Raw genomic sequence first — 12,583 nt, forward strand, 5'->3', positions numbered from 1 at the left:
CCACCACTGCATACCATCTGAATAGCAATAAAGTAGCAACTTTTCCCCACACTACTACTTCTAAGTGGGATAGACATGTCTCTAGATGTCTGTAAATGCACTACGGCTACTGGTATAGTGCAGTTTCGATAACAGTTACTTAGTACTGAGTGAAGAGAGTACACGATTCTCCTCTTCAACAGCAGAGAAAAGATCCTGGAGACAAAGATGTTTTTTATACTTATTTCCTACCCCCCCAAGAGTAAGTGAGCTTTGGTTCTTCTTTTACATCAGAGGTCAAGATGATTGAGACTTGATAACTTAACAAACAAAAGGTACTAGGAAAGCAACGTCACTTCTTAAAAGTCACCAATTGTAAATTCCAAATGATAAAAATGATTGACTGAAAAAATATTGTTTTCATTTATAAAGGTCACAAAATCACAGAATATGCCAAGTTGGAAGGGAGTCACAGGAATCATCGGTCCCTACACAGGACCATCCCCAAGAGTCAAACCATGTGCCCAAAGAGCACTGTCCAAATGCTTCTTGAACTCTGCCAGGCTTGGTGCTGTGACCACTTCCCTGGGGAGCCTGTTCCAGTGCCCAACCACCCTCTGGGTGAAGAATCTTTTTCTAATATCCAACCTAAGCCTAACAAGACCTCAGGCCATTCCCTCAGGTCCTGTCACTGATCACCAAGAGATGATACAGTCTAGACAGCTTACCCTTTCTGAGTTGGTCTTATAGTATGAGATAATACTACTTAGATAAATTTTAGGTTTAGACATGTTTATATTTTAGATATGCTTGTTTTCTAAACACTCTCCAAGAACTGGATGTTGGAAGCTCAGATGCAGGGCAATTTGCAATCAAGTACCCAAGAACAGTTTAGTGTCACAAATTACAATTATAATTCTCTCCACTACCCAAAAGAAAAAAATCACCACTCCAACACTGAGGACACAGCAGGGATAGCATTTCCTGGATACATACTGCAGCAGGTTTCATTTTTATACATATCTGAAAAACCATACTTGTGAAAAAGGCAGAATAATGAATTCCATATTTTAATCAACATCGAAATAAATCCTGTAACCTTACCGAGCAAAATAGCCTTGTCGCCGTTCTTTCTTCTCTTCCTTGGTCTCCATAATTCAGACTCAAATGGGCAAGGTGAGCAGCCAAGCACGATGTTCTTTTTCCCCTCAGTACCTCATATCCAGGCAGAGTCTCCTGTATATAACATTTAAAAACCGGAAGTTCATAAATCAACATGTCAACAACACCTACAAAACCCAACAGGTCATGGAAATAAAACTGACCCAGTGACAAAGCGAAGTAAAACTTTAACCAGTGTTTGCCATGCAATATCCGTTTAGTATACAATGAGACAAAAACAAATAAATGCACTCAGGCCAGTTTCCCCATCAGCAAAAAAGAGATACTGTAAAGCAGGTAACCCAAAGAGTTGCACCAAGTTCTAAAACTCTGGAAAGATTAAACTACTTTGCACGTTTCTACCAAAACATCTTCCAAGTCTCACGTGTTTCATAGACAGAAGATCAAGAGAAGCTTTGGAAATATACAGTACACACAGTAAAACCAGTAAGACACGCACTTTATAAAAAATCTGTAAAACAGAGAGAAATCAAAAAGTTTTAAAACAGTGTAAAGGAAGAAAGACTGATCTACATTCTTTACACAGGTTTGACTGTTGTCACCAATACAAAAGTTCAAACAAGTATAAGGGAGAAACAAGATGGACCTCCAGCTCTCCAGATGAAGTGCAGTCACCTTGAGATAGGCAGGACTAGGGAAGATTATCTAGGTTATCTCAGAAGTTAAATAATAATAAAAAAAAAGAGACTAGTAACACTAGCTTTTGACATGAACATCACCACCTCTTGGCAGAATGCCATACTAAGACACTTGGAAACCAGGAGCTGGGAATTTTCGAACTGCTTTATAATTACTGCAATTAACAATGTGCCACATCTACTGCTGTCCAAGATCCTGCCAAAATTTTTTATCCTCTTTCCCTCTTAAATACATGTTAACCCACCTCAGTGGCTTGTGCACATGCACAAAATAAGTTAACTTTAGAGCTCATTATCAGTATTTCAGATTAAGCTCAAACCAGAAGTTACTACTAAACATTTTAGTTTAACGGGCTGCATAACAAAGAAATGGAAGCCACGTAAATCATAGCAAAAGAAGAAAAATTCCTCTGGGACCTAATCAGAGGACCTATTTTTCCCTGCATTAAAAGATCATAAACTACAAACTACTAGTTGTCAACAAAATAGATAATGTAGCAAAGACAGACTAATCTACTTGAAAAACTCAAGAACATACCATGCTAGATTCTATCAGAAGTACTTGCCACAATTTTCCATCCTTATTTATGGACGATCAGTCCATAAATACTGAAGTCCATTGCTTCAAAATGCAATTTTTCTTACTCATTAGGTTTGAATACATCCAGCACATCAAAAGGACTCTAGTCTCTCTGATCTTTACACATCAGGTAGAGTCTTACAGTAATGGGCACTCTTTAAAGGCAAATGTCTAAGACAACTTTGGCTTTATAAAGAGAATACTATTTTATCTCTACGAGATATAATCTTCAGCTGGACACAGAAACCTACATGACAGTAGCATAACAGCAGCATCAAAACAAATTGGCCTGCTTAGATGTTCAGTCTGCATGAAGACACCACATACTTCCTGAGAATTTTAATGCATCTTTATCTTCCCTGTTGGGGCAGGTCCTTAGATCTTCAGAGGATCAAAACTGGTGGCTTTCTTATCACTGCAGTTAGAAGTACAATAAGTCTTTCAAAGCATACAACTACAACCTATGTACCAAATTACAAAAAGAGTTCAAAGAAAAAGGTACTCTTTCCCCTTGGCCTTCACTACACTGTGTTGAGGCATGAGGGCACTCAGGCCACAGTTGAGTCTCATGTTGACACCAAGAACTATCAAATAACTACAAAGCATTGAGACAGTATTAAACCCATGACCACAAGGACAGTGGAACCCATGGAAATGAGAAGAGGGAACTGGGGAGAGCCCTTCACCTCACTGCAACGTGGTCAGCTGGGATGAACAAAGGGAAGAGAGATCTCTCCTCAGTGCCTCATCCAGTGCAAGAGTCAGTGGCACGCTCTTTCCATTAATTCTCTTTCTCTCCCATGATCTACCAATCCCACCCAGGGGAATAACAGCCCTGCCCCAATGAGGTTACTGCCCAGGGAGCCAGGAGATGCCCCTGTCTGCCCACATCCCTGTCTGGCCCAGTGCCAGAGAAGCCCCTGGCTCCTTCAGCAAAAAGAGGCATGAAGAAAGAGAGAGGAGGTAGGGCTTAAGCCTGGACCTAACCACAGATGATGCAGGAGGTACCAGCACCAAACCAGCGAGGCATGTGTACGGTTTGCTGTTTGCTTTCATCAACACTAAACAAAACTTGCAATGACAAGGTAAGTATGGAGCCTGTTCCTCTCACATCAGCTAAATGCAGCTCCAAGTCCTTTCACACAGTGAGGGGGAATAAATCAAGAACTTTAAAAGAAATTAATAATTATATTCATAACAGATTCAGAAAATCAGAATGCTATCCACAGACCAGAAGCAGTAAAGGCATTCAGGAGAATTTTGTTTTTTCTTTCACTAATAAAAATATACAGGAACATAATATCCAATTATAGAAAATTTTTACAATAAAATAATTTAACATCAGATCCCACTCTGTTGACTTAAAACTTATTTAGCTCATCTTCCTAGAAGAAACAAAGGTGTTGTTCTAGGAAGGCACATTTAAGTCTGAAAATTATACTTTGAAAATGTAGTACTAGGAAAAGCAAACTGATTAGGAATGCTGACTTCATAAGTTCTGAGTTTACTTTTTTTGTTGTGAATTTTCATGTACTAGGTTGCCTTTAAGAGAGGAAAAAAAAAGTCTGAAAGCTAGGAGGTGCAACCTGCAGTAATTGCTACAGAAAACTAGTATTTAGTATTTCTGAAAGGTCCTTTTCATTTTTTAGTTCTTTAAGCAGTAACAGTACAAAAGCCACAATTCCTTTTAGATTGTCACTGGCATGTTAAGATTATACCAAAAAAATGCAAACCTACTCCACATTTCCCCCCACCTGCCCTTTGATATCTCCCAAGAAAGAAAGACCAAGTAATCTTTATTAATATTAACTGCTTAAAATGTTATTAATGCTATATGATTAAAATGAATCTTGGTTTCCTGGCAGCTCCCTTCTGGTAGAGATGAAGAGTGAATCAGACAGACTATTAAAAATGTACATATTTGGGGGATATTTATATGCCCAGAGACAGACAACTTACGTATCATGAGTTCAGTACAAACTCAAATGATGACAAAGCTGATTTTATAGAAATTTCAGGTTGAGTTTAACTCTTTCTACTCTGAAAGTGAAACAGTGAAAAGCTTATATAACATGTCTACAGCAGTGCTAATTCTTTTAATTAGGCATTTTCAAGAGGAAAGATATTCCTAATGACCAAACAATGCATTTAAGTAAGGATCCAGTTAAAAATTTGCCACTCTCCAAATTTAACCAATGTCAGCACCTGACAACTATATGAAGAAAAGTACAAAATGCATAAAAATATACTGTCCTTTACAATGTTGGTCCTATTGTTCTGGATATTTTCATTTATATTTGCTCATTTTTGGATACTTGCTTCGTCTACTTAGTTTTGCCGCCAGGGAGTTCTGGGGATGCTACTGAGACTTTGCAATGAGAGTGGGAATGCTCCAGCAAGGCCATAAAAGAGGAACAGAAATTCTGAAGAAGTTAAAATCTAGGGAACAGACTGAGCTCCTGACCATGGATACCCACACCACTTCAACTGCTACCACCCTCCCAAGATCTCCAGAAATGCTGCTTCCAGGTCCTGCTGCCCATCCTGCCACCTGGCTGTGCAGGACAGCAGCCTCCTGCACTGATACAGTCAAAGCAGCAGTAGCAGATGCTTTAAGTGTGAGGATAAACAAAGGGAATGGAAACTGTATTTTTGAGGGGAACATTAAAAATAACCAAGTATGTGACTAGAGCACTCTTTAAAGGCTGATAAATTTATCAATTTTTCAAAATTATTTTTTCTCCCTTTTCCCTCCCTTCTCAGGCATGAAGAATAATGTACCTGCTACTTGGAGTTTAAGTAGTTAACATTTTCATGAGACAACAAAAAGCCCTGCTTGCTGCACTCATGGGTAAGCACCCAGAAATCCTGTTTGCTGGCTCTAAAGCATCAACAATTAATCCCCCAACTGTGGGCATTACTTTGCAAAACCATGCACATGAACAAGAGTACATCCAACAGCACTAGCAATGCAGAAGCTAATGGAGTATCTGATTATTTTTAGAATACTCAGTGGACTTGATGGCTTGTCTCTGACCATCTGTTCCCACTGCAAGTCCTGGAAGGACATACAGAGAAGAAGAAGCATTAAAGATCATGAAGTTCTCTAGATATATTTTTTATGATCCTGTAGAGTCAATATCTCTCAACCTTTCATAAGGTAGGAAAATTATGTAATTCCCTACTACACAAATAGGGAAGTGAACTACCAGAAGTACCTCCACATGCTCAAATGAAAGCAGAAGAGCAAGTGTGCAAGTATCCTCCCACTAGCTTTAATCCAGCCAGCCTCAATAACTAGCAGCAATGAGAACACGGGAGGAGACTATTTTGACATGGAGATAGTTATTATTTTCTAAGAACTTAAACTGACTAACTTTTAAGACCAAAGTACAGTCTCCATTTTATTTGGCTCTGTGGGCATATTCATAGAAATTACACCTCAGATCTATAAAAGAAAATAAAAAGCCAACTCTCTGAGGATCCAGGTTCTGATGCTCTCTGGTACAGTATCCCATACAATAGTAATTTTTTAATTTTTGCTTCTCTATTATACCTCTGCCCCTGAGACTACAGACAAACATCACCCACATCTGCTCATACCACTGTACACTTCCTTACTACCACCTGCTGTAATACCAACATTCAAAACTGGTCATATTCAGACATGAAGCATTACTAATTATTTGCCTTAGATCTGCAACTCTGTCTTCTTATCAGTAACAAGTCTTCTGGGTACATGTGCCAATTCTGACCCTAAAAGATGTAGCATGACAGATGACAAGGATTACACCAACAAGTCAATACTAAGACCAAAACCAAAAACTCCAAAAGCAATATTAAAAATGTCTATCAAGTTGGAAAAATACAAAATTGTAGAACATAACACAGGTATAGAGAAAGAATTTTCAGTGTATTAGATCTGAAACTGAACCCGGGGGGGGGTTGCTAGTTGTGCCTCTGATAAGCCCAAAGGAGTTGCCAGAGCACTGTGCAGATGCAAATAGATAAAACCACACACTAAGAAGGTTGTAGCATAGGGTCACACAAACCACCTTTAAATATAAGGCAACAGAAACATGAAAGAGGAGACACTGCTACTCGGTCATATAAATACATATGATTAAGCTTCACAAGCCAAACCACCAATACTGATTCTTGCATTCATTTCAACAGACCTCCCATGTTGAAGGCCAGGAAGGTGAACGCACATTCACACTTCATGAGAAATGCTAAACTTTGCAGCATTTCATTAACACCTCACTGACTGGACTAACCAGGCTCAGTGTTACTGCTTTTATATTCTGCTAGTGTATTTTTTTTGGCACAATAGTAAAGATAAAAGTTTTGGAATAAATACTACAGCATCCCAAGATGAAACGTTAACACGAATGCACAGCCATCAACGAGGAGAGTAAGCTACAACTCTTTTAGTCTTTTTCTTCAGGCAGAATGACCCAGAAAAAAGTGGGATTGGAAGCTTTCAGGAAAGCACCTAGCACAAGCAAATAAAACACAGCACAGACTTAATACATTAAGTTGGATTGCTAAAATAATTGTTTATTCTAAAGCTATCTTTAGACAAATATGGAATTATTTTAATAGAATTATATAGACACATTATAATCACTATGTGAATAGTAATGTTATTTCTAAAACATTAATAAGCTCTATAAAGAAGTTCCAATTCGTTACACATAACTGAAGGGTGTTAAACTAACCTAGGAGAGCCTCTCCACCTGAAGTTGAGGCTGATGACTCAACCCTTGCTTAGGTGAATGACCCTTATTCATGCCTTTAACCTTTAACATTTACTCCTGTCACATTATTTCTTGTAACAAGGGTACATTCTTAAAATCCAAAAATAATTAAAATGCAACAATTAAGGGACTGAAAGTAAGTCTGTATGCAGAAGCAATTTCTAGACCTCTTGCTCATATTAAACACAGAACAGCATCACAATTCCTGTGTTACCAAATGGAGAGAAAAAAAGAGATTCGATATGGCTATTTGCATGCTGTGGACCCTCAAGGACAGATAAGATCTGAAGATAAGACAGGAAAAGAAAACAAATACTCTTGCTCTTGAGGAATACAGTACAATGTTTAGGAGGTTATTCCCCCTACAGTGATATAGTAAGCTAACAGTCCAAGCATTTTCATTCCCTATTAATGAAGTAAGAACAGGCTAAGCTTAGATCACCTTCAACTCCCCAACTGGATCTGCAACAGTCTGTCCACATGAACAAAGTTCAAATAATAAAACTTGATTCAGCTCCAAAGAACTCTCCACACAAATTACTCCTGTCTAGCTTGGGAAGAGACTTTTACCCACTAACTCAACCTGTCACGTTTCACAAGAATAAAGAGAAGCAAAAGACCTACCAGAAATTCCACATTACCAGTGAAGTTGTCAAGAGACAAAAACATCCAGATTTACTCTTCCCTCATAGGCAGCTGAACATCACCAGATGTATTTTCCATAAGGAACACAATGTATTTTACTGTTTAACACAGCTGCAGTTGCTAGACAGAAACTGGTTACAAAACAGAACATAAACTATTAACAGGCAGTGCTATGCCATCCGAAATGTAAAAGTGCAGTGCCGTTGGAAATCAGGCCACTTGGGAAGATTTTGATTTTTAGGTCAAGAAGAACACTGCTGCAGATGTTTTAAAACAATTAGTACTTGCATTTTCTTGTTTATCCTGTTTCAACCCACCCCAATTCAATCAAGCATCAAGTCCAAGCCCTCTGAATCCTGCAGCTTCTTATGCTCACACTCTAGAGGTATACACAGTATTACCCTCTACAACTACCTGAAAAGAGATTGGGGTCAGCCTCTTTTCCCAGGGAACTAGTGATATGACAAAGGGAAAAGGCCTTAAATTGCACCAGTGAAGGTGCAGGTTGTATATTAGAAAATATGTCTTCATTAGAATAGTGGTTAAGCATTGGAACACACCCCCCAGGAAAGTGGTGGAATCACCATCCCTGGAAGTGTTGAAAAAATGAGCAGACATGGCACTTTGCAATATGGATTCGGTAGAAGGTTGGATTTGATGGTCTTGGAGGTCTTTTGCAACCCTAATGACTCTGTGATTCTGTGAACTAGAGAAGGAGGCAGTTTACCATATCCAGAGAGGTAAGATGGATCACTGTTCCCTTACCTCTCCCTAGAGCATGCAGACATATACACAAAGGACTTTTTATGTAGGCACTTCCCAGCATTCAACTAAAATACCGAATATTTACCATTTTCTACAATCCAAAAAAAATTATAAACACTCAACATATCAACTAGCATTTAGGCAATCTGCTTAGCACTACCTTGCTGATTTGTCACTTGACACCATCATGTTCCTTGCTCATAGCAACTTCTAATTTCATGATCTGTTTAGTATTTCAAAGAAAGCCTGCATATCTGTTTTGACAAGGTCAAAACATATGCATAAAGATAACCACATCACTCCCAGACCCAAGGAATTACAGGTTCTCTACCAGGTTTATAAGTGACACGATCAAGTCCTCCTTAGATTCCCCTCTCTGAACCAAGCAAAGGGACAGGAGCAGCGAACAGAAAGTCACTCCATCCTCACCGCTCCTACACAGTGGTATGTTACAAGAGCAAGTCAGGTAACAAACAAATTCGGCCAACCGCTTGGTGCTCCCTCTGTGCCAGGTGAGCAACCAGAAGAACTGTCCTACACCCCATAGACAGAATGCTGCTAAAGGCCACTGAAACCACAGTGTCACATATTGCAGCCTGGCTACACACCTGAGTTGTTTCCATGAATTAGCTTACACGGGCCTCAAGTGGGATTTGCACGGGTAAAACAGCGGCATCATGGCAGAAAACATACAGCAAATGTCCTTTGGTGATAAAGGGGACCCTGATCAGCCAAAGGAATTGGGTTTCCATTCATCTGTCTCAGGCTGTTAAAATACGTCCCTGCAACAAGCAGCTGTCAGTTTAAAGTATTACTGCCCTTCACCTTCCTCCCTTTCACCTACTTCAGCTGTTTGCTACCACTTCTCCACCCAAAATTTCCACAGAGATGACTTGCAGAAGACTCAGCGAAAGCGGTTCTGTGTCTGTACTTCCGTTTATATCCTACCATGCCAGCTCACGCCCCCTTCCAGCGGGCTTTGCTGCACATGGATGAACTGTAGGCACACTCTCACTTGTGCCACAGAAAGCAGAACTGCAGGAGAAAGCTTGGGTAGTGACTTTGTTCAGAAGGCATTAGCAACCACATACTCGAAAAGATGAGTGCTGTGGAGACCTACAGCCAGCATTCATAAGATGAGAAACAGGCTACGAAAGACAAATAAATGCATGATCTCAGCTTCACAGCAATCTTGCTCTCTCTCTTCTCAGCAATTTTCTCACAAGCACAAGAAAGGCATTGACACCAAAAGTAAATAAAGCTCAGAGCCAAAAAAGATTGGTGATTGAAGAGTCACTTAAGTCACAAAGATGCTGCTTGATGCTTGGGACAAATACCTGTACCGTCATCCCAGGTACCATAAATCACCTTCTACTTACAATTAGCTTAGGTCCCAAAATGCTTAAAGTCAGGTTTATATTTGCAAATATACCCATTGTACTCAATGAGACTTGTTTAACATGTTCTCAGTGCTTTACAGAGTAAGAGCAGGCAACAAAAAAGATTTAGAATATGAACAAACCCATCAGCACTAGAACTGGTCACTGTTTTTTAGGTCAAGCACATTTCCAGTCATATTCATAATCATGCTGTGAAAATTATGGGAAATGTTTCTTTAAAAAGTACCCATCATTCTCAGGTTCTTAGAAAAAGAACCTCGCATCCACAGGCCAATGACACTACACTGTGAAGGATTAATATTTAAATACTGTGTTACTTCAGAAAAGCAACTAAAGACACAAGAGCTACCTGAAGGTAAAATTATAATTTTTAAGTTTCAGCTCAACAGTCCTTTTTACAATTGACCCTGACTCATGCAAATTCCACGCCATGCCTTTTCTCTGTCATCTATCTCCCAGCTGAGAAGCAAAGGAGTTGAAGAGTGGGGGCACAAAGGAGTCTCACAGTAATGCAATGCAAATGTTTTCCTATCTGAAACACTGTTAACAGAACAAAACGCCAGGTTTCCATAGCAACCTGAACTGTGTCACATTGCATACTCTGTACATCAAGTAACATATTGAACAGTTTGATTGTAACACAAAATCCTGTACATTTGTAATGTACAAAATCAGCACTGGAAACCTTCACTGTTTCCTTTTCAATTGCTTAACCTGCCACATTTATTGCATTTATTGTCTCTTGAGTGTGACCCTGTACTACACCAGCACACGCAGCTTCACAGGTGCTCTGATGTTGGCACCATTAGGTGCATTAAAATTACAGTGATCAACCGTAAATGAAACTCTCCCCCTGCGGCATAATCTGAAGCCTGTAAAAGCAGCAATGTTTCTAATTATTTCCTTCCTCCTTGCACATTCCTGTACGCATTGGGTAAGAGAAAGTGATTTAGTTTCTTGCTTTTCTGAAACATCGTTAAAATCTTTTTTAATCTTACCCTTTTTCCTTCCTCCATCTCCAGATTCCTGTAAACAACTACACATGGTTTCTGGCCTTGTAACAAGAGCCACCTTGCACTATATACAATGCAAAAACTCCCCTCTCAAATAGAATTCCCCTCGCTATACACCAGAGCACAGACACATTGACCTACTAATCAGAGAGTCTCTCTTCGAAGACCTGCTTTTTTGTTTCCAGAAACAGAAAAGTTCTTCTTGCTTTTCTGTGTTCTAAGCATTCATGTACAGCTGTCTGTTCAAAATTATTACAGTAAATAAAGTTAGTAGCCTATTTCTATGTATGCAGAAAAGACAGTACAACAGAAGGATTCATACAAAACAGTTATATGATATCCTTTCTTCAGCATATCTAATCTAGTTGTTACTTGCTCAACTCTTGGATGTGTTCAGTCAGGGACATGGTTCATAGCTTCATTAAACAACAAAGAAGTTAAAGATATACTTAAATTAAGATTGAGTACTGTTGCATAAAAAACAGAAGTGTAGAAATTTTCTGGTAACACAGTAGCAGTATATATTTTACTGTCAGGTTATTCATGTGTTTTAAATATTTTATTGAACAGAGGTGCTCTTGTTGAACAAAACAGACTGATTTTGAAACTAAAATTTGAACATCTTACAGTGACAGTATCAACAAAGTAACTCAGGATGCTGAAGTTAGATATTTCTTCTTTCTGGGAAAAAAAAATACAAAACAAACATCACAAACTCAGAAAATCTGACAAATAGTTTTAATTTCTCCAGTGCTGCATTTTCATGGAAGCCATCCATTTCAGTCACATGACCAGGTGGCACAATAGAGGCTCTCTGAGCTCTCTGTTCATGTACAAAGTGCATTTGGAGGGACTACTCGCTCACACAAGTTATGCTTGTGATACCTAAGCACACGTGCAGAACTGGGGCACAAAGATGAAAGCTGCTAAATTTCCATTCACCACAAATTATGCCTGACATAGCTGGTAACAGTGAGTGTTTCAAATTGCCCAGCAAGACTTCATATTCTCTTGATTCTACATCAGTGCCCTATCTCAAGATGAAGCCAACCAAAACAGTTAATGTATTAACAAGTTTTGGGTTGTTTGGGTTTTTTTACATGTTAAAGCACCTATTTTTGAGGGGCTGTAGTCCTTCCATTTTTGGTGTTAAAATTTGGTTCTGGAAATTTTTCAGAATAGGAAAAGCAGTTTGCACCTACCCTACCAGGGTGTATTAGTGAATTGTAATTAAAAAGAACTGACACACTACCTGTGGAAAGTGTATTACCCCAGAGCTAGATTCCTAGAATCAAGGATCATTTAAGCTGAAAAAGACCTTTAAGTTGAAAGACCTTTAAGGTCATCAAGTTTAACCTTAAACCTACCTGTTCAACCTACCTACCTATTCTTGTCAATAATTATTACAGGACTTAGGATTAAAATGCACTCATCAATCTCAAACCCATGGCTGGACTAACCTAATGAACAAGTAACACCTGGAGTAGCTTCCACAGGTCAAAATTGCTTTTCTGAGCTATCTGCTTGCTGGACTCAGGGAAGGAAAACAAAATGAAAAATAAGAATAAAATAAAATGGTGAAAAGAAGCAGGCAGAAAGATACGTTTCAAGGCCAGATAAT

The 12,583-nt window shown here is 39.0% G+C and overlaps 1 protein-coding gene across 9 annotated transcripts in view; it reads right to left on the reverse strand.

Annotated features, from left to right (window-relative positions):
* Positions 1-12,583, reverse strand: part of NCOA7 (nuclear receptor coactivator 7) — a 91,787-nt gene that overhangs the window by 65,025 nt on the left and 14,179 nt on the right. For 7 of the 9 annotated variants that reach the window (XM_051792143.1, XM_051792147.1, XM_051792141.1 and 4 more), the window contains one exon: positions 1,084-1,215. In XM_051792143.1, the coding sequence (XP_051648103.1) occupies positions 1,084-1,133 (50 nt within the window). In that variant the 5' untranslated portion in view covers positions 1,134-1,215. Of the gene's footprint in view, positions 1-1,083; positions 1,218-12,583 lie in introns of those variants that run through there. The other 2 variants (XM_051792149.1, XM_051792150.1) reach the window with 2 other exon arrangements.

Source organism: Manacus candei, unplaced genomic scaffold, assembly GCF_025592945.1.
Source record: "Manacus candei isolate 608988 ecotype Guabito, Panama unplaced genomic scaffold, ASM2559294v1 h1tg000034l, whole genome shotgun sequence".
In the NCBI taxonomy this organism is placed as follows: Eukaryota; Metazoa; Chordata; class Aves; order Passeriformes; family Pipridae; genus Manacus; species Manacus candei.